The sequence below is a fragment of the Cuculus canorus genome, chromosome 11 (genome assembly GCF_017976375.1).
Source record: "Cuculus canorus isolate bCucCan1 chromosome 11, bCucCan1.pri, whole genome shotgun sequence".
Taxonomy (NCBI): domain Eukaryota; kingdom Metazoa; phylum Chordata; class Aves; order Cuculiformes; family Cuculidae; genus Cuculus; species Cuculus canorus.
The window spans coordinates 22,042,373-22,069,038 of NC_071411.1; the positions used below are offsets into that span (position 1 = coordinate 22,042,373).

The 26,666-nt window shown below is 50.0% G+C and overlaps 1 protein-coding gene across 4 annotated transcripts in view; it reads right to left on the bottom strand.

Moving 5' to 3' along the window:
* Positions 1–4,039: 4,039 nt before the first annotated feature.
* PHF2 (PHD finger protein 2) overlaps positions 4,040–26,666 on the bottom strand; it is a 100,258-nt gene continuing 77,631 nt past the window's right edge. The window contains exons 15-22 of one of the 4 annotated variants that reach the window (XM_054076409.1): positions 25,878–26,056; positions 25,262–25,335; positions 23,415–23,572; positions 12,186–12,463; positions 11,042–11,137; positions 10,035–10,144; positions 8,365–8,626; positions 4,041–4,882 (exon numbers count right to left, since the gene is read on the bottom strand). In XM_054076409.1, the coding sequence (XP_053932384.1) occupies positions 4,794–4,882; positions 8,365–8,626; positions 10,035–10,144; positions 11,042–11,137; positions 12,186–12,463; positions 23,415–23,572; positions 25,262–25,335; positions 25,878–26,056 (1,246 nt within the window). In that variant the 3' untranslated portion in view covers positions 4,041–4,793. Of the gene's footprint in view, positions 4,883–8,364; positions 8,627–10,034; positions 10,145–11,041; positions 11,138–12,185; positions 12,464–23,414; positions 23,573–25,261; positions 25,336–25,877; positions 26,057–26,666 lie in introns of all 4 variants that reach the window. The other 3 variants (XM_054076410.1, XM_054076411.1, XM_054076412.1) reach the window with 3 other exon arrangements.

A 26,666-nucleotide genomic window follows, 5' to 3' on the forward strand; every position in this document is an offset into this window, starting at 1 on the left:
GAAGGAAGGAAAAGAGGTTTTGGGGTCAGGGACTTCTATGAATCATAGAATCATGGAGCGATTTGGGTTGGAAGGGACCTCAAAGCTCATCTAATTCCATCCCCCTGCCATGGGCAGGGACACCTCCCACTGGACCAGGAGCTCCAAGCCTCATCCAATCCAGCCTTGAACACCTCCATAGGATGGGGCAGCCACCACTGCTCTGGGCAACCTGGGCCAGGGCCTCCCCACCCTCACAGCAAAGCATTTCTTCCTAAGATCTCATCTCAATCTCCACTCTTTCAGCTTAACTTCTCAGTAGGTCTCTGAGTAGCACCAACTTAAAGAGAGATCCAGCTCTGGAAAAGGGCCATTTGTTCCACACCAAAAAGGCAAATAAGTCCTCTCTGAGATAGATGGTTCTTATTGTGTAAAGTGGACCAAGAATTAAGGTGTGTGGGAGGGTCTACACAGATGGCCTTGTGCTAAAGGTCCTCCTGTTATATGGAACACACCAGCACAGAGACTTTGTTCTACCTTCCGGGTTGATCCATCCCCATGATGGCCCTGCACAGTGCATGGTCCCTATGGAGAGCTGCAGCAGTCTTCATGAAGTGACGACAGGTTTTATATACAAACATAAAACAACATCTGCAAAAGAGCTGCGGTCGGTCTGGCCTTTGGTGCCCACCACCCTCTCCCGTCTAGTGGCAAGAAAGTAGTGATGAACGCCATTCTGTTATGGGCACTACGTGCACGTCGGCACAAGGAGCTGAACCAAAGATGCCCCAGTGACCTCGGGAAGAAAGAGTGCATCGTGTCTTCCTTGGGCTGCCTAAGAAAGGCAAATGGGCTGTCTTTTTAGAAGGCAAACGAAGGAGTAGTGTAAACACAAAGCCTTTTAGGATGTGTCTCCTTGTCACTGAATTGACTGCTAATTATTAATTTGATGGAGTCGAAGGTGAGAGGAAGTATCAGGGGCTGCACATGGTCTACAGACGCCCACCAGGGGTGAGGCAAGGAGTGAGCTGAGCCCTTCCCAGCAGCTCAGGCTGTGATGGGCCTTTCTCTGAGCTGTGCACCGTGGAGCTAAATGTTTACTAAATACAGTTTCCTGGGGAAAGGAGTGTGTAACGCTTGACAGAAGAGGGACCTAAAGTGCCTCCAAGTGCATCTTCCCAGCAGACTGGAAACAGAAGGAAATCTAATTAATTACAATTATTAGACTTTCAAGGGAAGAAGAGAAGCAGACTTTCTCTCGTGACATACAGAGAGCGACTTCAACTGTTTACACAAACGCTGTGAATTCTGCGCGGTGGGTGCTGCAAAGCCCTGGCAGATGTTAATGGAAAGAACGGTTTTTGCAGTGCACGATGGCACCGCGCCACTGTTTTAAGTAACAAATGTGGTCTCTGCAGCACAGGCAGAGTCTGCCTCGGTCAGAGACAAATGGAGGGTCTGCGAGATTAACACAGGGTTGTGCCAAACGGCCATTCTTGAATGATTCTTGTCAGTTTAAAGACATGTAGAAACCCAAATGTTGTTAGTAATTGTTCACCAGGAGCAGCCAACAGCCTCTCCGCCGACATGAGTACAGAATAAACCTCCCCAGCAATAGCATACTTTGAATTTTAAGCAGCGGATTTACGAATTTCCAGTTGTCAGTGACTGTAAAACTAAAATCATAGAATCATTGAATCATGGAATGGTTTGGGTTGGAAGGGACCTCAAAGCCCATCCAGTTCCAACCCCCTGCCATGGGCAGGGACACCTCCCACTGGATCAGGGGCTCCAAGCCCCATCCAACCTGGCCTGGAACCCCTCCAGGGATGGGGCAGCCACCACTGCTCTGGGCAGCCTGGGCCAGGGCCTCCCCACCCTCACAGCAAAACATTTCTGCCTAAAATCTCATCTCAATCTCCTCTCTTTCAGATGAAAACTGTTTACCCTCATCCTGTCCCTGCCCTCCCTGATCCAGAGCCCCTTCCCAGCTTTCCTGGAGCCCCTTTCAGCAGCATCCATCAAGCACAGAGCAGGGCAGAGGGGGCTCAGACAGTTCAGGGGCTGCCAGCAGGTAAAGCACTGGCACCAAACCAGCTTTCCATGTTACCTGCAGGAAAAAACGGGCTTATGCTGGTGGAAAAGCCTCTCTGTTTGTAATGAGGCAGCCTGAGTTGTGGGCTAAGATGAAGTGTTTGGGGTCTCCTGACTGTGCTTTCTAAAGTCATCCGAAGGGGACTTTGTGAAAGTCAGGATCCTCCTGGCTGAACCCAGGGATGCGGACAGTCAGGTCCTGCACTGAGCCTTTAGTCTGGAGGAGGCTGAGGGGAGATCTCATCGCTCTCTGCAGCTCCTGGAAAGGAGGTTGTGGTGGGTGGTGGGCTCTTCTCCCAAGTAAAAAGTGATGGGATGAGAGGGAATGGCCTCAAGCTGCGCAAGGGAGGTTTAGATTGGATATTAGGAAACATTTCTTCACTGTCAGAGTGATGAAGCCCAACCAGAGGCTGCCCAGGGCAGCAGTGGAGTCTCCATCCCTGGAGGGGTCCAAAAAACACGTGACCACGACACTTAGGGACATTGCTTAGGTGGCACAGCCGTGTTGGGCTGTTGGTTGGAGTTGATAGTCTTAGAGGTCTTTTCCAAACTTAATGACTCTATTATTCTATGATTCTATGCATCATCCCAGACCAGCCCTGAGCAAACGCAAAGGAGAGCTGGAGCAGCGCTTACCTTTGGTCACGGGATGAGAGCACCGGCTCTGCGCCGCTTTGCCAGTGCTCAAATCCCCCTTTGGCTGTAGCAGCTGTGCTCTTTCACCGCTTATTTCTGAGGGTGTTTCCTACACAGACTGAACCATCTTTACAGTGGGCTCCTCAGGCTGCTGGTGGCTGCACACTGGAATGGTCATTGCGCATCCCAACTGCGCTGGGATAAACCTGGGCAACGAAAGCTGCTCCTGTCACCAGGTTCTGGGAGGTGCCAGGCCTTCTGTGGCATCAGGTCCTGCTTCTGGGCTGAGGTGGTTTATGGGCTGGGAACTCCCTCCGCTGGTGAGCCTCTGCTATAGCCACCAGCCACCTCTCTCCAGTCCAAAGCATCTGCAAAGGCAATCCCAAAACTCACCAGCCTTTGGGAATGTCCAGTCAGCCAGAAGGGAAATCAGAGTGATGCAAACGGACACTTTCCATTGCAACAGGTTGCTCAAAGCCCCATCCAACCTTGCCTTGAAGACCTCCAGGGATGGGGCAGGTGGGCTCCAAACCACTTCTGAATCCAAAGCACACAGTGGTGTGTAAACATACGCACCACGACTGGTGGTACTGATTATGATTACATGAATAAGAGGTAATAGGTGGTCTGCAAAATTGGATGGTGCAAACATATTACCAATATCCAAACAGAAAGTGCAGGTAGCTTGGAAATATCTTTACGTAATTTGCTGGCCTGAAATTTGAGTGCACTGTCACCTGAATCATGGAGTAAATCAAAACCAGGTCTGGTTTTGATCTAACGCTTGATTTTATATCAACAATTAATATGTTGGTACTAGCAGCAATGATTTCCCATATATCATAGGATCATGGAATTGTTTTTGTTCAAAGGGACCTTCAAACCCACCCAGTTCCACTCCCTTCCATGGGCAGGGACACCTCCCACTGGATCCGGTTGCTCCAAGCCCCATCCAACGTGGCCTTGAACACCTCCAGGGATGGGGCAGCCACCACTTCACCTGTACACTGCCTCCGCAACCTCATAGGAAAATATTTCTCCCAACTATCTCATCCAAATTTCCCCTGCTCCACGAGGAACATTCCCTGGGCCCCTGTAGGTAGTGATCACACCACACCACGCTTGTGAAGAGCCAACGGAGCCCCCCATGCTGAATGGGACAGGGCAGCTCCTCTCCCTGCTTGCTCCTTTCCCAGTCCTGAGGGACCCCACGGCCGCCCCCGCCCCCGCCACGGTCCCGTATGCTGCCCCTCGCCCCCACAACAAAAAGGCCAGGCCCAGGTGGTTGTGTACAAAACCTGAAATAGTTTACTTTGCTTTCTTTTTTTCTTTCCCCCCCCCCCTTTTTTTTTTTTAACTTCGCTCTAGGTTTACTTCGATTTTGTGAACTCGATACAAGAGCATTTTGATATGAATCGGTAAATAAAACACCGTCATAGATAGATAGCCACGATAAACTTTTGTTAGAAATGTACATGTCGCGGAAAAAAATAATAATACTACGAATAATAATCAGAATAAAAAAAGCCGGCGCGACGCCCCAGCTGGCACAGCCCTCGCCCACGGCCGCGGGTGGCTCTGGTTCCCCGCGGGCGCCGCGCCCCGGTAATGTGTGTATATAAACAAAGCCCATAAGAAATGTACAAATATAAAAAGCTACAAACATTAATAAATTACATCGTCACAAAACACGGAAAACACTCCACAAGGTGCTAGTAAAATAACTCGTCTCCCTCCTCATACAAGAAGTTACGCAAAGAGCTGGTACCGGCGCCCAGAGAGACTTTCCCCTTATAAAAAACCGGCGGTGGTTATTCCAAAAGCTATGTACAAGCTACATTCTAGGAAAAGGATGCCTCGGGAAACGCAGCCGCACAGAGGTTGCCTGAGAAACGTGCCCAATGCCTTGCAGCCCAGCGCCTCGGCCCCACGGCCGCTCCCGGGCCGCCACCGCCCCTCGCTGCCGCTCGCCGGACAGCTGGAGTAAAAAATATTTATAGCAGGATTCTGTACACTCCGACCGTGGAAAGTTGCAGGGCGGTTGTGGTGGGGGCAAAGCACACGACGGCGCAGGCTGCCAGCTGCTAGAGCAGCAGCTTCCCATTCCGGTGGATCTTCAGGATCTTGCCGAGCCTCTGCTTGGCCGTGGCCATCCCCTTCTTCGTGCGCTTTCCTGCAAGGAGAGCGGGGTGAGGGGCTGCTCCCACCCCACAGATCCGCGCCAGCCACCACCTCCCCCCAATCAGCCCTTCAGGCTTGCCCCACCCAGAATCACCCCAGTCACGACCCCCCCACGTGTGGGGCTCCCCCAGTCCCCAGGGCAGCAGCTGGTGGAGAGCAGAGCCTCTGCTGACCCAGCGCTATTGGCATGACCCTCTGAGCTCCCAGTGCCCACGGACACGGCCCTCTGAGCTCCCAGTGCCCACGGACACAGCCCTCTGAGCTCCCAGTGCCCACGGACACGGCCCTCTGAGCTCCCAGTGCCCACGGACACGGCCCTCTGAGCTCCCAGTGCCCACGGACACGGCCCTCTGAACTCCCAGTGCCCATGGACACGGCTCTCTGAGCTCCCAGTGCCCACGGACACAGCCCTCTGAGCTCCCAGTGCCCACAGACACAGCCCCCTGAGCTCCCAGCGCTCATGAACACAGCCCTGCTCCACCAGTGCCATCCCAGTGCTCAATGCCCAATGGGAGAGTCCGTAGGTGCACAGGTGCCCCACAGCTCCTCGCTCCTGTCAGGAAGTTGTGGGCACCACCACGTGCCCTCACTCTATTTTCGGATTGCTGAGTGCCATCCTCTAAGGGCACAGGGATGCAGAGCTCACACGCCACCATGTATCCTGGGCCAAGCGCTGCCTGGAGGGCACCTGATCCCTCGCCCACCACACTGAGACCAACCTCTGTCCCACTGCAGTTCCATGGAATCACAGCATTGTTTAGGTTGGAAAAGACCTTTAAGATCATCGAGTGCAACCACAAACCTCACATTGTCAACTCCACCACTAAACTCTGTCCCCAAGCATCATAGCGTCCTGACTTTTAAATCCCTTCAGGGATGGGGACTCCACCACTTCTCCAGGCAGCCCGTTCCATGTTTCTTCTTGCCCTCTGTTCCCGCGGTGCTAGAGAGACCACCTGCATCCATCCTGCCAGTACACTGAAAAGACTCATTCACAGACACCCACACCCACACTTCCTCCTACGGCTTCAGGTCAGCCTCAAGGCACTACAACGCATCTGATGTGGGCTACCTTCCCCGCGCCCATAACAATCAGAGGACACCACCACCAGGAGCCCAGGTCCTTGCTCATGAGCTGTGAGCTCTGTGCTCCGAGTTCTGCTCCTCAGGAACTGGCGTTCCTGAGGCTCAATGCTCCACTGCTCATCAGTTGCCACCTTACGGCCAGAAAATCCACCTCTGACCAAGGCACCAGGGACTCCCAGGCACGACACAAACCCACGCAGCCTCTTCTCTTCCCATCATGCTGCCATGGGTGCACTCCGATACTTGCAGACTCCGCTCCTCTCCAGTTTTCCCATCAGCATTAAGTGTCCTTAAGACTTCCCATAAGAAGCTTCTTTATTTCTCATCCTTTCACTTCTTTAAGACTGCAAAACCTTCCCCAAGGAGGTCCCAGAGTTCCCCAATTATGCTTCATCCCACTATCTCCTTCAACAGCCCCTTCAGTCCAGTGACGCCCAGGCTGGTGGTCCCCTGGTTGAGGATTCTGCTGTGCTCCAGGCAGAGAGACGTCCTCGCTGTTCCCAGCTGTCCCAAGATCTTGCGCAGGAGGGCCTGATAGTGCTCTTCTCACTGCGAGGTCAGCCACTCGCTTTCTCAGCAGACAGCTCCTTCCCTCAGTTGAGGACTGAGCTATACCACGGGCACAGTGTGATCCACATTCCTGGTCAGGTTTCCTTCACGAGGCACCGCCTGGGCTGCCCAGCTTACCGGCCAGACTGGGCTTCAGCTCCATCCAGCACTCCTCTTCCCATCACATCTTCCACTGGCTTGGACCTGTTTCACTGCTGCCACCATCTCACCACAAAGACACAATTCCAGGCAGGTATGTTCACTCGACTCCGGTTCCGTGGACAGCCATGGGTGTACCAGCTCCTGGCAGGACCCTAGCATCTACCATGGGCTATGAAGGTCTTCTCATATGGCCCGTTCCAGCTGCTTGGATGTTCTACCATTTGGCAGGAGAGCATGCACAACCTTTTATTTGCTCCATTCAAATCCAGGAGAACACAGGAAACACCTCTGATGTCACCTCACGACAGCAGGGTCTCCCCCAGTGGGATCGCACACTTACTCTGCCCACTACAGTGTCTGTTCCAAACACCTGCCTCTATCACACTCTCTGAGCAAAGTTCTAGCAGAAAACAGGAGGTCCCAGCCCAGATTCCACGACAGCCTCAGTTTTGCAGCGTTTTCCCTATGGCAAGTCACCTCTTCCTCTCTCTTGGCTTTGGTTGTGTGGCTGTGTCACTCCCAAGGTTTGACATTCACAGAATCACGGAACGGGTTGCGTTGGAAGGGACATAAAAAGACCATCTGTTTATACCCCCTGCCATGGGCAGGGACACCTCCCAGTGGATCAGGTGTCTCAAAGCCCCATCCAACCTGGCCTTGAACCCCTCCAGGGATGGGGCAGCCACCACTGCTCTGGGCAACCTGGGCCAGGGCCTCCCCACCCTCACAGAAAAACATTTCTGCCTAAGATCTCATCTCAATCTCCCCTCTTTCTGCTGAAAACTGTTCCCCCTCATCCTCTCCCTGCCCTCCCTGATCCAGAGCCCCTCTCCAGCTTTCCTGGAGCCCCTTTCAGCACTGGAAGCTGCTCTAAGGTCTCCCTAGAGCCTTTTCTTCTCCAGGCTGAATGACCCCAACTCTCTCAGCCTGTCCTTGTATGGGAGGCGCTCCAGCCCTCGGATCATCTCCATGGCCTCCTCTGGACTCCTTCCAATAGCTCCATGTCCTTCCTGCGCTGAGGACTCCAACACTGGACACAGGGCTCCAGGTGAGGTCTCACCAGAGCGGAGCAGAGGGGCAGAATCCCCTCCCTCACCTGCTGGTCCCACTGCTTTGGATGCAGCGCAGGACGTGATCGGCTTTCTGGGCTCCAAGCACACATTGCCAGCTCATGTGGAGCTTCTCTCCCTTGCAGCAGCTCTCGAGAGAGGTCTGCAGGTTTGCACTGCTCTGCACTCCCTGCGTAGGATGTCCTCCCACTCGTGTCAGCATGGGGATCAGTGTATGAATACCATTCAACACAGTGGTGCCTGACCCAGCCCTGGGCAGAACTTCATGGATGCATCTTTCCCTGCATAAGGCTTCACCAGACAGGTGGGGCTGGAATGTCACCACTTCAGCTGCTCCTCAGGAGCCTCAGGGCATGCTCAGAATTGCTTCCTAGCACGGGATGCCTGCACCCTGCAACAATCAGCCCAGCAGCAAACACATATTTAGGCCCACAGTGCCAAGGCAGCCGAGGCCATGGACCCTATCTCTGACCAGTCCTGACCTGCTGAAGAACTTCTACACACCCATCAAAGACCCTGCACATGAAGGCCCTGCAAAAAGCATGGATTACAGAATCAATTCACCCTTTCCCATTCCTACACCGTAACCCCAGGCGTTTCCTTGTACCTTTGGCGGAAGCATGGTTCGGCAAGGATGATGAGGGTCTCCTCTGTGTGAGGAAAACACCAGGTGCCATCGGCTGTGATCCCTTGTTGGGCTGGGTGACCCCAAAGGTGCTGGCCCCTGCTGTGTACTCGTGATCTGTGAGGCTGCTGGCTTGTGACTCCAGCTTCGGCTCTGGCGAGCTGCCTTCCTGAGCCGGTTTGTTCGCGTTGTTGGGTGACAGCTTCTTTTTGGTATTTTTTTTCTTCTTGCCTTTTTGCTCCTCCTTTAAAATGACAAAGATGAAGCTCAGATTAATTGCCAGAAGACCTTTCACTATGGCAAGGGCCAGCAGTGTTGCTTAGGGTCCTGATACAAGGAAAACCCACGAGGTTTGCCACGTACAAACTGCTCAGGGGCTGTTCCGTTAGCATCTCGCTCACAGCTTGCTCTTGCTCACGCACACTCTTGCCTTTCTTGCCTCTATGCTTTGTGCAGAGCCTCCTTGTATCTTAACGCTGCGAACACAGCAGCGAGCAGGAGCCAGCCTGGACCACAACGACCCTGCCTTGGGAGACCAGTGTAGCTTTGCATGAACAAATCTTTCGATGTTCCACAAAAAAAAAGCTGGCATCTCCTATCTTCATGTATCTTCACTTCCACAATAGCAGGGAGGATATTAAACACCCTGCTGATTCACAGACTTTGCTTCCCACTAGGATGCACACTCCACCTGTAACAGCACTTGTCCACACACAGCACGGGAGCACTGGGCCAGGACCGCCCCGTTTCCCTTGCCGACCTAGAGTCTCCTTCTCGGAGCTCTTCTCAACAGTATGCATCAAAGAAGCCCAACACCACCAAACTGTATCGCCAGCACCTTGCCAGGGTGTTGCATCAACTTTGCTCCAGTACCTTCACACCTCCCAGTGTCACACTTAGATCCATAGAACCATTAAGGTTAGAAAAGACCTCTGAGCTCATCCAGCCCAACCATCAGCCCAACACCACTGTGCCTGCTAAACCACATCTGAAAGCATCACAACTACACACTTTTTGAACCCCTGCAAGGACGGAGATTCCACCACTGCCCTGGGCAGCCTCTGCCAGGGCTTCACCACTCTCAGTAAAGAAATGTTTCCCAATATCCAACCTAAACCTCCCCTGGCACAACTTGAGGCACACTTGTGCATTAGCTCTTAGCGTCTATCTGACCTCTTCACAGACCAGACACTTATCAACATCCAAAGTGCCCCAATATCTTTGCTAAACTGACCCACAGTTACCCAAGGTTGACCCAGTCTTTGGAAGTAAATCCTTCTGCTTCCCAGCAGCCGATTTCCACAGACACGGCAGTCACACCAGTCAGGCTCTCAAATCTGCACATCAATACATGGTTCACGCACCCTTCTTTCAGGCAGCCTCCTTCAGTCCAGCCTGGTAGCTATGCTCACTCACTCACTCACATTTTTCTGCACTCACGATGTATCACCAGCGCTGCGGTGGGGTCAGATATGCTGCGGACACTATTAGACTTTCACCCTACTTATTCCCCCTGAGACTTCCAAGCCTTGTGTCACTGGCATGAAAAACCACCAAGGAGGACAGGCACTGCACTGCTCTTCGGGCATGACTGCTGCTGGGGAACAGGGCTTTCATGTCCTGATCAGCTACTGCTTCCCAAGCAACCTCACCTGCTGTGACAACTTGGCAGCGGCAGCGGCGAGTCCAGTTTCAATGGAGGCGACTCTTGTGCCCTCTCGCACCGGTCTATCTTGCCGAGGCACCGAGGGGCCGACTCGTGCTGCAAGGAAAGCAGATGCAGGTGAGATGGGCAGAAGGTGCCTGTGTGGGCAACAGAAGCGTCGCTCCGTCCTCCCGCGTGTGGAGGGCCAGGGATGCCACGGCCTCCACCCTCCCTTCCCCAGGACGTGTGCGAAGACAGGAGGTGTTGACAGCCCCTGGTCATGGCAGCTTGGGGAGATGCTGTCAATAAAGATCTTTAAGGTCTCTTCCAACGCAAACCATTCAATGTAACACAGCTCAGCAACTCCCCTGGCAGGTGCAGTTACCTGAAGCCAAAGCCACCGGAGGTTTCTGCCCGTGCTGCAGACATGAGCCACCCCAGCATCGTTTCCAAATGGACAGCATTCACCGTGCCATCGGCTGCGGGTGGACATGCAGTGCCACAAGCTGATGCAACATGGTCTGCTTGTCACACACACAGAGCAAGCCATGAAGAATCCCAGTAGTGATCAAAAGGGTCAAAGGACCCTCTGGTGAGCTGCAACAAAATCACCCTTCCAGACTGCCAGCTTTGGCTGAACCTAGAGGAGACTATTCCCACACTCTCTTGTTACTTTTTACAGTCAGCACCTGAAAGCCACGGCTACACAGCTGTCTGGGGTTTCTCTTCTAAGGCAGCCACCAATTGTTTCATTACCAAGAGTGTGAAGAAAAATAAATCCAGGAATTACTTTTTCCTGTCAACTGATCGATGGAGGAAGGCTAACGCTGTTTGGCACAAGTCCCAGTGCCATAGTATCACTTCCCACTGTGCTAGAAAGGATTACTCCTTCACACGATAAAGAAATTTGTAGTTGTGGTCTTGCAATTTCCACACTCCATGAAAAGTGGCTGGATTTTTAGGGGCCTGCACAACTTGGCTCGAGTGTGGGCAGCACAGACCATATGGACTTACCCGTTGGGCTGTAAGGGGCATCATCTGAACTTTTCCTTTTCTTTGATCGGGATTTGAATACTGGATTATCTTCATCTGATTCAAGAGAAGGGTAAACTACAGTAGGAAACAAAGGCAATAGTTTCAGTGTAGAGAACAGCTCTACCCTGCTTAGAGGCCCACTTGCTCTGTACAGGTGTGGTGGCTACGGGTGCATAGTCACTACAGGCACGTAGTGACATACAGACACATAAGGAGCAAATCCACACCTTGGCAGAGCAGAACCTTGCTCATGCGTGGCACCTGTCTGGAAGCTACCACTCTGTCCAAGGGGCTGCCCTTTCCCAAAGCACCTTCCAGCACTACCAATGCATCCCAGAGCGCTCTAAACGGCCGGGCAGCCACCTTCTGCAATGTGTCACAGCATCTCCACCTCGGCATCTGTTAATACTGTGCAAATACACACTCTGCTATTCCAATCATAACAAATGGCTTCTCAGGGTCTGCTTGCCACGGACACTTACGCATGTAGATGCTATTACAACACAGCATAAACCTCTACCAACTTCATGCTCTCTTCAGGACTTCATGCTTCCCGCTCCCTATCAGTCCTCACACGATTACTCTTCTTCATTTCCTCACTTCTTATATTAAAAAATGCTCCTGCCAATTATTATGGCAGAGCTGATACAACTAGTGCAAACTGTTCCCATTTCTGGTTCAGATGCTTGCATTCCCTGCCACTGCTAGAACCCTTTTCCAAGTACAAATCCAACTTCTCACTCATCTTAGCCAGATATTTTGTTGCTGTGTGCAGACGGGGACATTTCTGTCATAAGTACCAGTGCCTGACACACATTTTTGGGGTATTTTCCTGGTTTTTGGCTGACTGCTGCAGTTTTTGTGGGCTTTCATGCCTCTTAAGGTCTTCTGATTATGATTTGCCACAAATGGACGACCACACCACCACCGGCTCTGGAGTCAGCCTGCCTGTCGTAGTGCTCGCTGAATTTTGCCATGCAGACCTCTTATTTGCACTCCTCCTTACCCAAACACGCAGGGGATTTCAGTGTGGCAGAAAGTGAGCAAGCGTATCATGAGAAACATGGAAACGTGCGTAACTATGTACAGGCACCCCCAGGCACGCGGCTATGTTTGTACCTACCGTAATCTGAATCTTTAAAACAGGCATCTAAGTGGTCCTGATCTTCATCATAATCTTCAATGTCAATACTGTTCTTTGTGCTTTTCTTCAGTAACCGTTTGCTGGTGTTTTTGTTGCTGCCCCCGCCTGTTTTTTTAGAGTTCTGCGCGGAGATGGAGTTATTCTTTGTCTGGTTGGTACCCCACGATGCCTGGAGGCAAGACTCCGATGCCTGGAGGTTGGCCATCGATAGCATGCCCTGGATGGCTTCTTGTGTGCTGGGTGAGGCTGGCGGCTGACTGCAGGGACACAGGGAGAAAGACAAGAGCTATCAGCACCTTCAGAAAACCAGGATCCCCAAAGAGTTCATGTTTGCTTCCTATCTCAAATCATTCTACTGGGAGGTAAGTTCAGGCTGGAAAATGGTTTTCTTTAACTCTTACGCAACAGGTAGTGGATTAATGAAACTCTTTAGATTAATGAAACTTTTTTTCACGGGATGCTGTGCACAGTAAAAATTTAAATAGGCCCAAGGGCTGACTGGGTAGTTTTATAAAATAAGTTTTACTAAGCATTACTAAACAGGCAGAGAATATCTGATTCAAGAAATTTCCTGAAATGCAAAAAAAAAAAAAAAAATAGATTAGAGGCAGAAAAGTAATTTGGGAAACTGTACATATATTTGCACCATTCTTCCTTCTGTAGTGTCCACTTATTCCTGCTGCTAGGGAAAAGTTATTGGCTTAATGCCATCAATCTATTATTCTGTTAATTCATTTCTTGACCAGTGCCAGAAAGGCCTTGATTAGGTCCATATCCCCTCCTTGCACTTAGATCAGTGAAATGCATAAATTCTGCACGGATCTTCCTGAGCAGCAGAAGGGGACAGGGAGGTGCTGATCTCTTTTTCCTGCGATCCAGCGACAGCACATAAGTGAATGGTTCAAAGACGCAGCAGGTTCGAGAGTTCAGACGTGAAAGCAGGCAACATTTCTTTATTGAGAAGGGCGTCAAACACTGGGACAGGCTTCCTGAAGAGGAGGTTCCTTTCACTGCCTGGTGTTGCTAAAAGAGATTTCCTGATATCCCCAGCCGGGGACGCCACCAGTGACACCAGTTATTTATGTGCAGTGCAGGCATTCGATGTGGGGTTGTTGTCCCTGGGGGCTGTGGTTGCTGGTGGGCAATGATGGGGGGACGGTGACTTTTCCAAGCCTGTAACAGCGCTCCCAGGGCTATTCCAGTAGAAACACAGTGTTTCTACCACCAGCTCTGAGGGGTCGCAGGTCAGCACTGGAGGAGGATGTCATGGTGGGGTGCTCCTACACAGTGCCCAGCGAGCAGAGGAGGAATCTGAACAATTGGAAGGAAGCTCATGATCCCAGGCCACAGTTCCCACAGTTCCCACTGAGAACTGTCACCACTCCAGGACAAATATCTAAAGGGTGGGGTGCAGGAGGATGGGGCCAGACTCTGTTCAGTGGTGCCCAGCAGCAGGACAAGGGGCAACGGGCACGAACTGGAGCACAGGAAGTTCCACCTGGACAGGACGAAAACCTTTCTTGCAAGAGTGATGGAGCCCTGGATCAGGCTGCCCAGGAAGGTGTGGAGTCTCCTTCTCCAGAGAGATCCAAACCCACCTGGACACGTTCCTGTGCAACTGCTGGAGGTGACCCTGCTTTAGCAAAGGGATGGACTGGATGAGCTCCAGAGAGCCCTTCTGTGATCTGCTACAAGAGCTACAGGATAGGGCTCAAGCAACTCAAGAGATCTCTGCAGTGCACCGGGAGGGTTTCTGGTGCGGATCTGGGATGGGCTGATTACGGGAGACGCTGGAGATAAACGGACGGGATGGGTGGACTGCAGGGTGGTTGGAAAGCTGGCTTTCATCAAACTTGTTTTCGGTATTCTATTGCTGGCAGTCAACAGGCACAGCACATCTACTACAGAACGGAACACATTCCTAAAGAGTAGCTGATGTCAAATGATCTGCAAATCTCGCCTGCTTCCCAGCCTGGCAAGGTGGGAAAGCATGTTCCCCGCAATAGAAAAGAACGTAGAAGAATGATAGTCTCATCAGAGGACACCAGACATTAATTCTGCAACAGGCAGAACACATCATCAAATATTCCCAGAACTTTGGAGTTTGGGTAAATAGTGAAATGCAAAAAAACTTACTGTAGTAATGATTTTTTTTTTTACAGTTATGGAAATGGAAGCCACCAATGCACAGGATCTCCCAAGTAAATTTGCAGTACCACATTGATTTCTCTTATTTGATCTTATATATCTTATTGATATAAGATCTCAGATCTTCTAAGATATATTATATAAGATCTTAATTGATCTTATCTAGAATATCTTTCTTGCTCAGTACAAGAACGACATCGAGCTGCTGGAGTGTGTCCAGAGTAGGACAATGAAGCTGGTGAAGGGTTTGGAGTGGTATGAGAAGCGGCTGAGGGAACTGCGCCTGTTTAGCCTGGACTGAGGGGAGACTATCACTGTCTACAACTGTCTGGATGGAGGTTGTAGAGAGGTGGGTGCCAAGCAGCATGTGAGAGGATGGGAGGAAATGGCCTCAAGTTGTGCCAGGTGAGGTTTAGACTGGCACAACTATATTGTGCTATATATAACAATATTAGGAGACATTTCTTTACCAAAAGAGTGGTGAATCATAAACTCATAGAATCAGACAATGGTTTGGGTTGGAAGGGACCTCAAAGCCCATTCAGTTCTAACCCCCTGCCATGGGCAGGGACACATCCCACTGGATCAGTGCGCTCAAGGGCCCATCCAACCTGGCCTTGAACCCCTCCAGGGATGGGGCAGCCTGGGCCAGGGCCTCACCACAATCATGAAGATTTTCTTCCCAGTGTCTAATGCAAATCTTCCCTCTTCCAACTTAAAGCCATGCCCCTCATCCTATCACTCCATGCCTTTGTAAAATGTCCCTCCCCAGCACTTCCTGGAACCCCTTTCAGTACTGGGAGGCTGCTCTAAGTTCTCCCCACAGCCTTCTCTTCTCCAGGCTGAAATACCCCAGCTCTCTCAGCCTGTCCCATACAGGAGGTGCTCCAGCCCCTGGATCATCTGTATGCCCTCTTCTAGACCTGTTCCAACAGTTCCATCACCTTGTTATGTGGAGACTCCTGGACACAGGACTCCAAGTGGAGTGAGAGTGAAGCAGAGGAGCAGAATCTCCTCCCTCCCTGCTGGCCACACTGCTTTTGATGCAGCCCAGGACATGGTTGCCTTTCTGTGCTATGAGCGCACACTGCTGGCTCAAGTTGAGCTTCCCGTCAACCAGCTTCCCAGGTCCTTCTCTGCAGGGCTGCTCTCACTCACTGGCAGAGGCTTCCCAGGGAAGTGGCAGAGTCCTCATCCCTGGAGGGGTTCAAAAACGTGAAAATGTGGCACTTTGGGACACGGTTAAGTAGGCATAGTGGTGCTGTGTTGATGGTTGGAGTGGATGAGCTTAGAGGTCTTTTCTAACCTTTACGATTCAATGGTTCTTTTCTATGATTAATTTAATCCACATTAAACCATTACAGGACTCTGGATAGAGTTATGTTCAAGACATATTGAGAGTTCCTGTACACTAATTGCATTTATAAATAATACTGAAAATTAGTTAAAACTGGTGCTAGCAGTGAGCAAGTCAGCAAACAGAGGAACATCAAAAAACTTATTTAGGAAAGAAACATTTTAATCTCTTCATTACCACGCCAGGTGCCTCAGCCTTCTCCCTGTCAAAGGAATATTTTGCACCATCTATAAGAAATTAACATATTTGCTCTCCATTTTTCCCCCAACCATTTCTGCAAACACCAGGCTCTCAAAACATTGCAAACAGACCACCAAGCACTGACCACAAAATGGGCAAAGCAGAGAGGAAGTGCCTTAAGCAACACAAGCTTCAACAAATAAATTGTGGGATCTGACCAAAACCAGTACTCCTGAGAATCAAACCACAACCTGATCGTGGGTGAAACGGCTCAAAGGGGCAAAGCAGCAAACGGGCAAAGTGCTCCTCATTAGGACACATGCTTGAGTGTCTTTCCATTAGATGTATTCCAGATTTCTAAGCCCAAAAAGAAGAATCATGAGGCAGTTTTGGGGTTCTGGAAGGCCACACCCCTTTGCTGTAACTTCAGCAATGATTTAAAATAATATCATTTATGGAAATAAACTATCTGTGAGTTACAGCTATGACTTAAAATGAGCACAGGGGCAGAGCAGCCAGAGTGCTTCTGCCCCACGGTCTCCTCCAAGAGCTGTCTGGCAACAGTCCCTCAAACACACAGTGAGGTGGCACTTGGTGACACTACAGTCTCAGCCCCACCGTGCCTGCTAAACCATGTCCCAAAGTGCCACAGCCACACACTGTTTGAGCCCCTCCAGGGATGGAGACTCCCCCACTGCCCTGGGCAGACTCTGCCAGGGCTTCACCACTCTGGCAGTAAAGAAATGTTTCCTAAGATCCAATCTAAATGTCCCCTGGCACAACTCGAGGCCATTAAGTTCCACTCTTCCTCTTCTGCCGTTGCTCCTCTGGCCTGACCATTTCCTTGGCAGGGTTATAGTTGCTCAGGGTGCTCCATATCCCATAGGACACTCCACGTCCCACGGGGCACTCCACACCCCGCATCCTTGTCAGCGCTTCAGAAGTGACTGAGCGTCTTTGTAGCGCTTTTCTCTCACACGACTCGAGCTTTGCTGCATTGAGGACACACTGAGTGGGACCATCTGAGCCCTCTGCCCTCAGCTGGGCCAGAACCCCCTGGAGTCTGTCCCAGGTGGTGGCAGTGTTTGAGAACCCAAAAAGCAGTTGGTGGAAACCCTTCCTTTGACCTGGTGGTCCCATTTGCTGCAGGAAGGTTGATGGAACCCGAGGGGAGGGAAGGGGAGGGGAGGGGAGGGCTTTGGGGGGCACCCACCTCACTACAACCTCCTTTCAGGTAGTTGTAGAGAGCAAGGAGATGAAACCTTTGTCCATTTGTGCTGAGTTGTGCGCATTCTTGTCACAATCCCAGCTGTTTGCCTTTTAGCACCTGCTCTGGAATGTCCTGTCACGGAAAGGATGCTCTTGTCAAGTCTGAGCGGGTAACGCAGGTGAAGTAGAAGCACTGAAAGGTAGCCTGAAGGGATACTTTATGCTCTCCTCCCTGATGAAGATACTATTTGCACTGGCAAGCTGTTGTGGGACACTGATGACCTAAGGCTTAAACCCAACACAACAAATTGCTGCAGAGAGCACTGTGTGTAGGGTGCAAAGCCATCTGTGCTGTACAGACCAATCTCTTCTTCTTTATGTTCCCATAAAGAAGATGACACCAAGCTGGGAGGAAGTGTGGATCTGCTGGAGGGTAGGGAGGCTCTGCAAAGGGATCTGAACAGGCTGGACCGCTGGGCCGAGACCAATGGCATGAGGTTTAACAAGGCCAAATGCCGGGTCCTGCACTTGGGGCACAACAACCCTATGCAGCGCTACAGACTGGGGGAAGAATGGCTGGAGAGCTGCACGAAAGAGAAGGACCTGGGGGCAATGGTTGACAGCCGCCTGAACATGAGCCAGCAGTGTGCCCAGGTGGCCAAGAAGGCCAATGGCATCTTGGCTTGTATCAGAAATGGGGTCACCAGCAGGTCCAGGGAGGTGATTCTCCCTCTGTACTCAGCACTGGTGAGACTGCACCTCGAATACTGTGTTCAGTTCTGGGCCCCTCACCACAAGAAGGATGTTGAGACTCTGGAGCGTGTCCAGAGAAGAGCAACAAAGCTGGTGAAGGGGCTGGAGAACAAGGGTTACGAGGAGCGGCTGAGAGAGCTGGGGGTGTTTAGCCTGGAGAAGAGGAGGCTGAGGGGAGACCTTATTACTCTCTACAACTACCTGAAAGGAGGTTGTGGAGAGGAGGGAGCTGGGCTCTTCTCCCAAGTGACAGGGGACAGGACAAGAGGGAATGGCCTGAAGCTCCGCCAGGGGAGGTTCAGGTTGGATATCAGAAAAAAATTCTTCACAGAAAGAGTCATTGGGCACTGGAACAACTGCCCAGGGAGGTGGTCGAGTTGCCTTCCCTGGAGGTGTTTAAGGAACGGGTGGATGAAGTGCTGAGGGACATGGTTTAGGGAGTGCTAGGAATGGTTGGACTCGATGATCCAATGGGTCCTTTCCAACCTGGTGATTCTGTGATTCTGTGAAAGACGAGTTGCCTTCCCTGCTCCTCAGCTTCCTCACAAAGGGAGGAGGAGAAGCAGGCGCTGAGCTCTTCTCTCTGGCCACCAATAACAGGACCAGAGGGAATGGCAGGAAGATGTGCCGGGGGAGGGTTAGGTTGGACATTTGGAAGAGATTCTTCACCTAAGGCATTCCATGATTCTACGTTTCATCTCGCTGTCCTGACCAGCGCTGGAGGCTGACCAGCCGTGGGGGAAATTTTACTTAGGATTAGATACAGGAGTGCATTTTCCTTTCTGTTATAAAGCTTCTTTCCGATACTTATGTGCAAACATGCTCCCAGCTGGAGCTCTCAGAAGCAGCAGCAGAAAGGCAGTTGCTAGCGATGACGACGCACGTGGCTCATGGCAGGATTGTGAGCTCAGGCCTCTCGGTGTGGGTGCAAGTTTGGCCCTCAGAGCTCCGCACCAGCTCAGCACGGGCACAGGGTGGGAGCTGGGCCTGGCACACCTTGGACTCATCCTCCCCAGCCCTGTAGCTTGTTTTAGTGGCCACGGAGCCACCTTGGCCATGCCCTGTTGGCCACCTGAGTGGTTCTTAAGCCTGTGGACTGTGCAGTGGCTGCCGAGGTTCTATCACGCAGTGCTGTGCGTTGCGGAGAAGCCGGCAGGTTCCAGTGAGGACCAGCTTCAGTTCCTGCACTGTGCGTGGTTGATAATGAACACAGGCAGCAAAGTTATTGCAGTAAACTAGTCTCTCAATCAAGTGTCTTTGTCTTTTTACAAGAGTAAAAGGAAACAATAAAATCCTGAAAAGGGAGCTGTGCAAAGCGCAGAAGCAGAGCCCACTGCGACAGGAACAACTTGCTACCAGTCAGCTTGTTAAAGTGTCCTTTTATAGAATCAGAGAATGGTTTGGGTTGGAAGGGACCTCAAAGTCCATCCAGTTCCACCCCTGCCATGGGCAGGGACACCTCCCACTGGATCAGGGGCTCCAAGCCCCATCCAACCTGGCCTGGAACACCTCCAGGGATGGGGCAGCCACCACTGCTCTGGGCAACCTGGGCCAGGGCCTCACCACCCTCACAGCAAAACATTTCTGCCTAAGACCCTAACTCAATCTCCCCTCTTTCAGCTGAAAATGGTTCCCCTTCATCCTGCCCCTGCCCCTCCTGATCAAGAGCCCCTCCCCATCTTTCCTGCAGGCATTTTGCCTACCTTTTATCTGCCCTTCAAGGAGAGAAAGACGGAAATTGTTCCTGAGGGTCAGACATGACCACACTGGCATTACAATGTGACACAGTATGTTTGTGTATCATGTTTCTTGCATTCTTTGAAAAAAAAGCATGTTATGGCCATTTAAAAAGCCCAGCCTAATTATGAAACGAAACGTTGTAATTGCATTTATCAGGAGCTTTTTTCAATCAAGCTGCAACACACACTGCCAAAGTTTAATTGCTTATACAAGAGCCAAAATTGATACGACACATTCCCTCTGAACCACCACACACAGTGCAGTAATTCATGCGGAGTTCAGTTACGCGACTGCGTTTGTGACTTTGATTTCAGAAACCACAAAGGCTACAAATACACCGGGTCCGGAGTCCAAGCTGACGGGAGAGAAAATGAAAGGCCTGAGTCCTACACCATTACTGAGTGGATTTTAACCCATTGGAGACATATAAAAACCACCTTGCAGGCAACAAAGAGAATCTTTGAGGACCATTTCTTTACCCTGTTCCTCGTGCTTACTCTCGCATTCCTGCACATTGCAAGCAGGCAGCAAACAATGTTAGACACGACATGGCAGTAGTGCGAACATGGCCAGGGCAGATTCCTTTTAAACCTAACAAGGACTGACAAATTTTCAGATTTTATATAAAATTTCAGACATGAAATTCATATTACACTGGCAACATTATTCCCTGAGTCAGCTACACCAAACTACCTGCTGACACAGAATCATAGAACCACGGAATGGTTGGGGTTGGAAGGGACCTCAAAGCCCATCTAGATATACCCCCTGCCATGGGACATCTCCCATTGGATCCGGTTGCCCCAAGCCCCATCCAACCCAACCTTGAACCCCTCTAGGGATGGGGCAGCCACCACTGCTCTGGGAAACCTGGGCCAGGGCCTCCCCACCCTCACAGCAAAACATTTATCCCTAAAATCTCACCTCGATCTCAACCTCTTTCAGCTGAAAACAATTCCCCTCATCCTGTCCCTGTACTCTCTGACCAAGAACTCCTCCACAGCTTTCCTGGAGCTCCTTTCAGTACCGGAAGCTGATCTCAGGTCTCCCTGCATCTTTCTTTTCTCCAGGCTAAACAACCTCAACTCTCTCAGCCTGTCCTTGGACGGGAGGTGCTCCAGCCCTCGCATCATCTCTGTGGCCTCCTCTGGACTCACTCCAACAGCTCCATGTCCTTCCTGTGCTGAGGACTCCAGAACTGAACACAGGGCTCCAGGTGGGGTCTCAACAGAGCAGAGCAGAAGGGTAGAATCCCCTCTCTTACCCTGGTGGTCCCACTGCTTTGGATGTAGCCCAGGGCACGGTTGGCTTTCTGGACTAACTACCTGCCAAAACATAAGCGTAGATTTGACATAAACACTAGTTCCCTTATGCACCAGAACACAGAATGGAAGAGGAATTGAGAGAAACAGCCAACGCAATTATTTCTTCTGAAGAGCAGACACAGAGACTGGGCCAAATCTCAAGAGATAAGGGAAGTCGAGAACCACTTGAGCTCACACAATAACAAATACTGTATTTCCTTGGAGCTGCAGACACATTGGTTCCTCTCCCCATCCCTTCCACAATCACAGGAGGTGGTTGGCTGTTTTCATCAGCTTCTCCGTGCTTGAGGGACAGCAGTCATGGAGGAAAATTGAGGTAGGTTGAACCTAAAGATGCTTCTGCTTCAGTAACGCTGCCTCCTTTAGATTTCTCTGTAGCCCCGTCATTGCACTGCAACCTTAATACTTTCATCTTCTCTTTCAACATCAAAAAAACCTTTTGCCCCCCTTTTTTTAAAAACTCAATGATAAAATTTGGTTTTATGGTTTCCCTTGGTAATTTATTCCATATGTTCCCCTTTGACCACGAGACTTATCTTCTGGAATTCTCAGTTATGGCTTTTAAGTTCCAATCTTCCCTAGGTTTTGATAATATCTTCCCCTCTGAAGGCATGTTTTCATTTCCCTTTAACTTTCAAAACTGCAGGCTGCACACCTCACCCGGCGAGGGCACAGCATGGGTGAGGAGAACAGCACCAGCCTCTCCATCCAGTCTGTTCTCAACTCTCAGAACACTCCTACAGCTCCTTCTACTTCCTCCACATGTTCTGTGTCTTTGTATAACCACGGCAGACCTAGAGAAAGCAGCGAGGAAAAATGAGGCTGTTGGGTTATCCCAACAGCACTGAAGGTGGTATAGAATCATGGAATGTTTGGTGTTAGAAAGGACCTCAATGCCCATTCAGTTCCAACCCCCTGCCACAGGCAGGGACACCTCCCACTGGATCAGGGTGCTCAGAGCCTCATCTAACCTGGCCTTGATCTCCTTCAGGGACGGGGCAACCACAGCTTCAGCTGGGATTGCAGCAGCAAAGATCCACTTAATCAGCAGATGATAGGGCATAAGATGCAGAAGTTCATGCCTGCAGTGTCATTCTCCGTGTGGAACATAAACTCAGCCGAGTTCTCCACATCTCCTTCTTGGGAGATGTTCCCAAGTCTTGAGTTAAGCAAGAGTTGTGAAGATATTTGTGAAGAGTCCCAGCTCTTTCAGCTTCTTCAGAAATGACAAGGATACTTCAACTATCTAATTCTCTATCAGTAGTTTGAGATCAGACTCGGCCCATGAGGAGCAGAGGCAGTGAACCCATACCTTTGTTTTCAGATGGGCCCCAAAGAAACCTTCCAGACAGTTCTAAACTGCAGCACTCGAGTCTAGGAACTATATTTACCAAGTCTGTGTTTCTTTTCACTGCTCATGGTTTGGATTGCTAAAAGATCTCGTGCTGTACCTCATTAACGACCCTCCAAAACATCCAGTGTCAACTTCATTGTTCACCAACCATGGCCTCACACGACACATAACCAAGACCAGACAAGCACTTGCACTTTAGGTATAGGAGTATCCATGAAAAAGTTTGATTTTTCCCAAGCCATACATTTCAGTGGGGAGAAGAGCAATGACCAGGGGTGTGAGAGAGGGTAGACCATTTCCTATTTTCTTCTTTCAAACATTCAATATTCAGCAACCCATGTGGCACCTTACAATGCCTTACGGAAGGAATGCTGGTCATTTAGATTACTTTATTAGAATCATAGAATGGTTAAGGTTGGAAAAGAGGTGACCTCAAGTACAACCAGTACAACCATCAATCCCACCGTGCCTACTGAATCATGTTCGAAAGTGCCACATCTACACATTTTTGAACCCCTTCAGGGATGAAACCATCCACCATCGTCCTGGGCAGCCTCTGCCAGGGCTTCACCACTCTGTCAGGAGAGAAAGGTTTCCTAATATCCAATCTAAACCTCCCCTGGTGCAACCTGAGGTCATTTCCTCTCATCCTATCACTTGTTCCTTGGTAGAAGAGATCAACACCCACTTCACCACAACCTCCTTTCCAGGAGTTGCAGAGAATGATGAAGTCTCCCCTCAGCCTCCTCTTCTCCAGACCAAACAACTCTAGGTCCCTCAGCCGCTTCTCGTAAGCCCTGACTATTCCATTATTGCAACATTAAAAAGCATTCTGCATACCCTCAAGCTGCATTCATTGAGCTCCCTCTTCCTTTTGAATGATTCATCTATTACGCTATTATTGCTAAAATGGACGTTCAGCATTTACAGATGCGAAATGCCTCTATTTGTTTATATTATAGCACCAAAACCTTTCCCACACACTTCTCCCTCCAGCACACAAGATAAAAGAAGAATTTGCTTACCAGAGAAAGAGCAGTTACTGAGCTGCCAAATCCATTCTCTCTCTCACTCACACACACAACCACAAAAGAGTAACTTTTGTTTATGGGTAAGAGGACAAACCACCCCTCGGTGCGTACCTGTTGGTGTTATACTCTAAACCCCCAACTTCCTTGCTTGCCTGCAAAAGGTCAAGAATTCCTGCCGAACTTCCACTCTCTTTCTTTACTTTGGAATTGCGCCCTGGCTTTGCCTCTGTGTCAATGTGAAGCAAATCTTCATCTGACGAGTCATCACTCTGCAAAAAGAAGGAAATGGCTCAAAACCCAGAATCTCGCTAAGTTGACAAGAACATCACCAGAATTTCTGCTGCTCCTCCAAGGACACAGGGCTAGCATTCATAATTTGCTTTCACTTAAGAAAAACAGCAACAAAACCGGGTACACGGTAAAAATCTGTCCTCGCAACCTGTAGGTTTTTCTTTTCCCTACCAACCTTGGGAGAGTCAGCTTTGAGATCTCACCCTGCACATGGGATCAAACCAGTGGTGTTTCCAGATGTTGTGTTGCCTTCTCAGCCCCTGCTCCTGTTTTTGAAACCACGAGCCATGCAACAATAGAAGCGAATGTGTGGCCAGATCTCTGTCTGCTGAGATACGCGTCAGGGCACAGGTCTGTGTCCACCAAGACCATTAACAGGGCCAATTCAGATCCAGGGACGGACCCACTTGTGCCAGCCCTACTTCAAGAGAACAGGGAGATCTGACAGAGGAACAGGATAGACACGTACAAACAGCAGCATGAGACCACTGACAGCAGCTACCTGCATCCAACCATCTTCCTGGGGCTGGGATCTCTTTGTGCTGCAGTCTAGAATATAACAGAACTACTTCTTTCCCCATCCCTGCCCTGCTTTCAGGCCTCTAAAGTCCCTTATTGCACACGCTGCCAATCCCCGTTCTCTCCAGCAACCAGCCTCCCTCCTCAGGTTTCTGCAGTGAGATTACTAACGTTTCTCCCTGTTTTCTGTGTCCCAAACTCCAGGCATCATTTACTGACTGACGCAGGGAGGTCTGCACTTGCTCTTCAATATCCCTGACCCGAACCAAGATGAAAAAGATGTTCTTGGGGCCACACATTTCAGTAACCCGCACTTCAGGGCTAATGTGCTGCTTTGCTTTTTCTGACTGGTTCATTTATGAATTTGTATGAACCACAGTCGGGTGAAACATTTAATTTTAATGTAATTTAATGTCGTTTCCTTTCCAACACTGACCTCCAGTGCTAACACAGAGCAAACTTAAGCCTGCGCTGTTTGGCTTCCTGAAGGTAAAGTACCAACAGGAGCTCAAGTCAGGGACACGCAAAAGCATCGTGCTGAGTTGGGGGCATTCTGGATGTAAGCTCATAATGGGCAGAGGGAAACTCTAAGTGACAGCAAACACAATTGTTAATTGGCAATAACAATTAAAGGGCTTCTAGCAATGCAAAACACCAAACGACATGAGTTCAGTTGCGTGAGCTTTACTGTGAGTTTCACCTGTCAAACATGAACATGGAAATTTAACAGCCAGTGTTCAAAGCACACAGAAACGGGGGGACAGACACATGTTGGAGGCACAGCTTGGACAGACCCTGTGTCTGTCAGCAATGCAGGATAAGAGCCTGGTACAACAGAAAACTCCTTCTGATCCTTCCCCCTCGCTCGCTCCTGTTCTGGTGGTGCCATACAACTGTCGCAGTTCCCAGCATGCTTCCCATCAGGCCCAATCAAGTCCAAGGAGCCCAAACCACAGCTCCAGATTACGCTTAGTCCTTGCGCTGTCTGAATACTCCCTGTTCTGGGCAGGCTGTGATGGTGGAATAATGGAGAGGACATGACAACATCCTGGGAGAACGCTTTGCTGCTGTTGTTACAGCACTGCCCCATTGCTGTTAAGAGGCACACAATGGGTGTTTGCTTGTGACAGGTACAATAACGACCATACCTTGTACGATACTGACTCCACCTTTGGCTTCTTAACAGGAGTGTGCTGCAGAGTGTCTTTTTTATCTGATAAAACTGCATTAAAGAAAAAGAAAAACAAAACCGTTGCTCTTTGCCCTTCAAAAGAAAGCCCTCCTAAGCTGTAACTTCTACAGCAATTCAACGCCATTAACATTGAACTGGTAGTCAAGATATGGTTTCTTTATCATAGAACCATGCAATGGTTGGGGTTGGAAAGGACCTCAGAGACCATCCAGTCCAACCCCCTGCCATGGGCAGGGGCACCTCCCACTGGATCAGGTTGTTCCAAGCCCCATCCAACCTGGCCTTGAACACCTCCAGGGATGGGGTAGCAACCACTGCTCTGGGCTACCTGGGCCAGGGCCTCTCCACCCTCACAGCAAAACATTTCTCCCTAAGATCTCATCTCAATATCTCCTCTTGCAGCTCAAAACAATCCCCCCTCATCCTGTCCCTGCACTTCCTAATAAAGAGCCCTCCTCCAGCTTTTCTGTAGGCAGATATGATGTACCACATAGTTTTTAAAGACTAATTTTGGGCAATCAACACATAAGAATTTGTTGTGCAGATACAGACAAAATGGGAACTATCCTTACAAGGGAGTTCTCTTTTTGTAGTGTTCTTCTTCCTTCTGATTGGAAACTCATCGATTTTTAGTTCACCATCATCTGACACATACTCATATTCATCTCGTACAGGTTTTGCTTTATCTTCTTTAAAATTCTGCAGTGACCCAAACACACTCGTATTCACCTGCGTTTTGACTCCCTTTGAACTGAAAAGAAAGAATTACAAATCATTAATAATACTCTGATAGGAAAACACCTTGTGAATTGACAGAGAGGAAGGCAATGACTACTTTCAGAGAATCATAGAATCGTTAAGGTTGAAAAAGACCTCTCCAATCAACCAGTCCAACCATCAGCCACACCCCACCGTGCCTGCTAAACCATGTGCCCAAGTGCCACGCTCACATGTTGTTTGAATATCTGCAGGGATGGAAACTCTACCACTGCCCTGGGCAGCCTCTGTCACTGCTTCATTATTCTTCCGGTAAAGAGATGCCACAGAAATTCAAATAATTTTACAAACACATTTCCGTATGTACGGTTTATATCTCAAAATTTGATGCTGACTTAGAGCAGCCTTGGTCATCTCCAAATGAGCACTATGCTGTTTAAAACTGTCTCGAGGTATATCATGACACGCATAACGCACACCAGGAGAGAATTCTGGTCTGCAGAATTCATCTAACAGTTTCTTAAAACATAGCCTGAGTCAGATGTGTAGAAAACCCTCTTAATACAACTCGACAAGTAAGAACCTGCAGTACTGGAACATGAGACACTGCCTGGATACTGAAATCACTCCTCAGAAGCAAACCA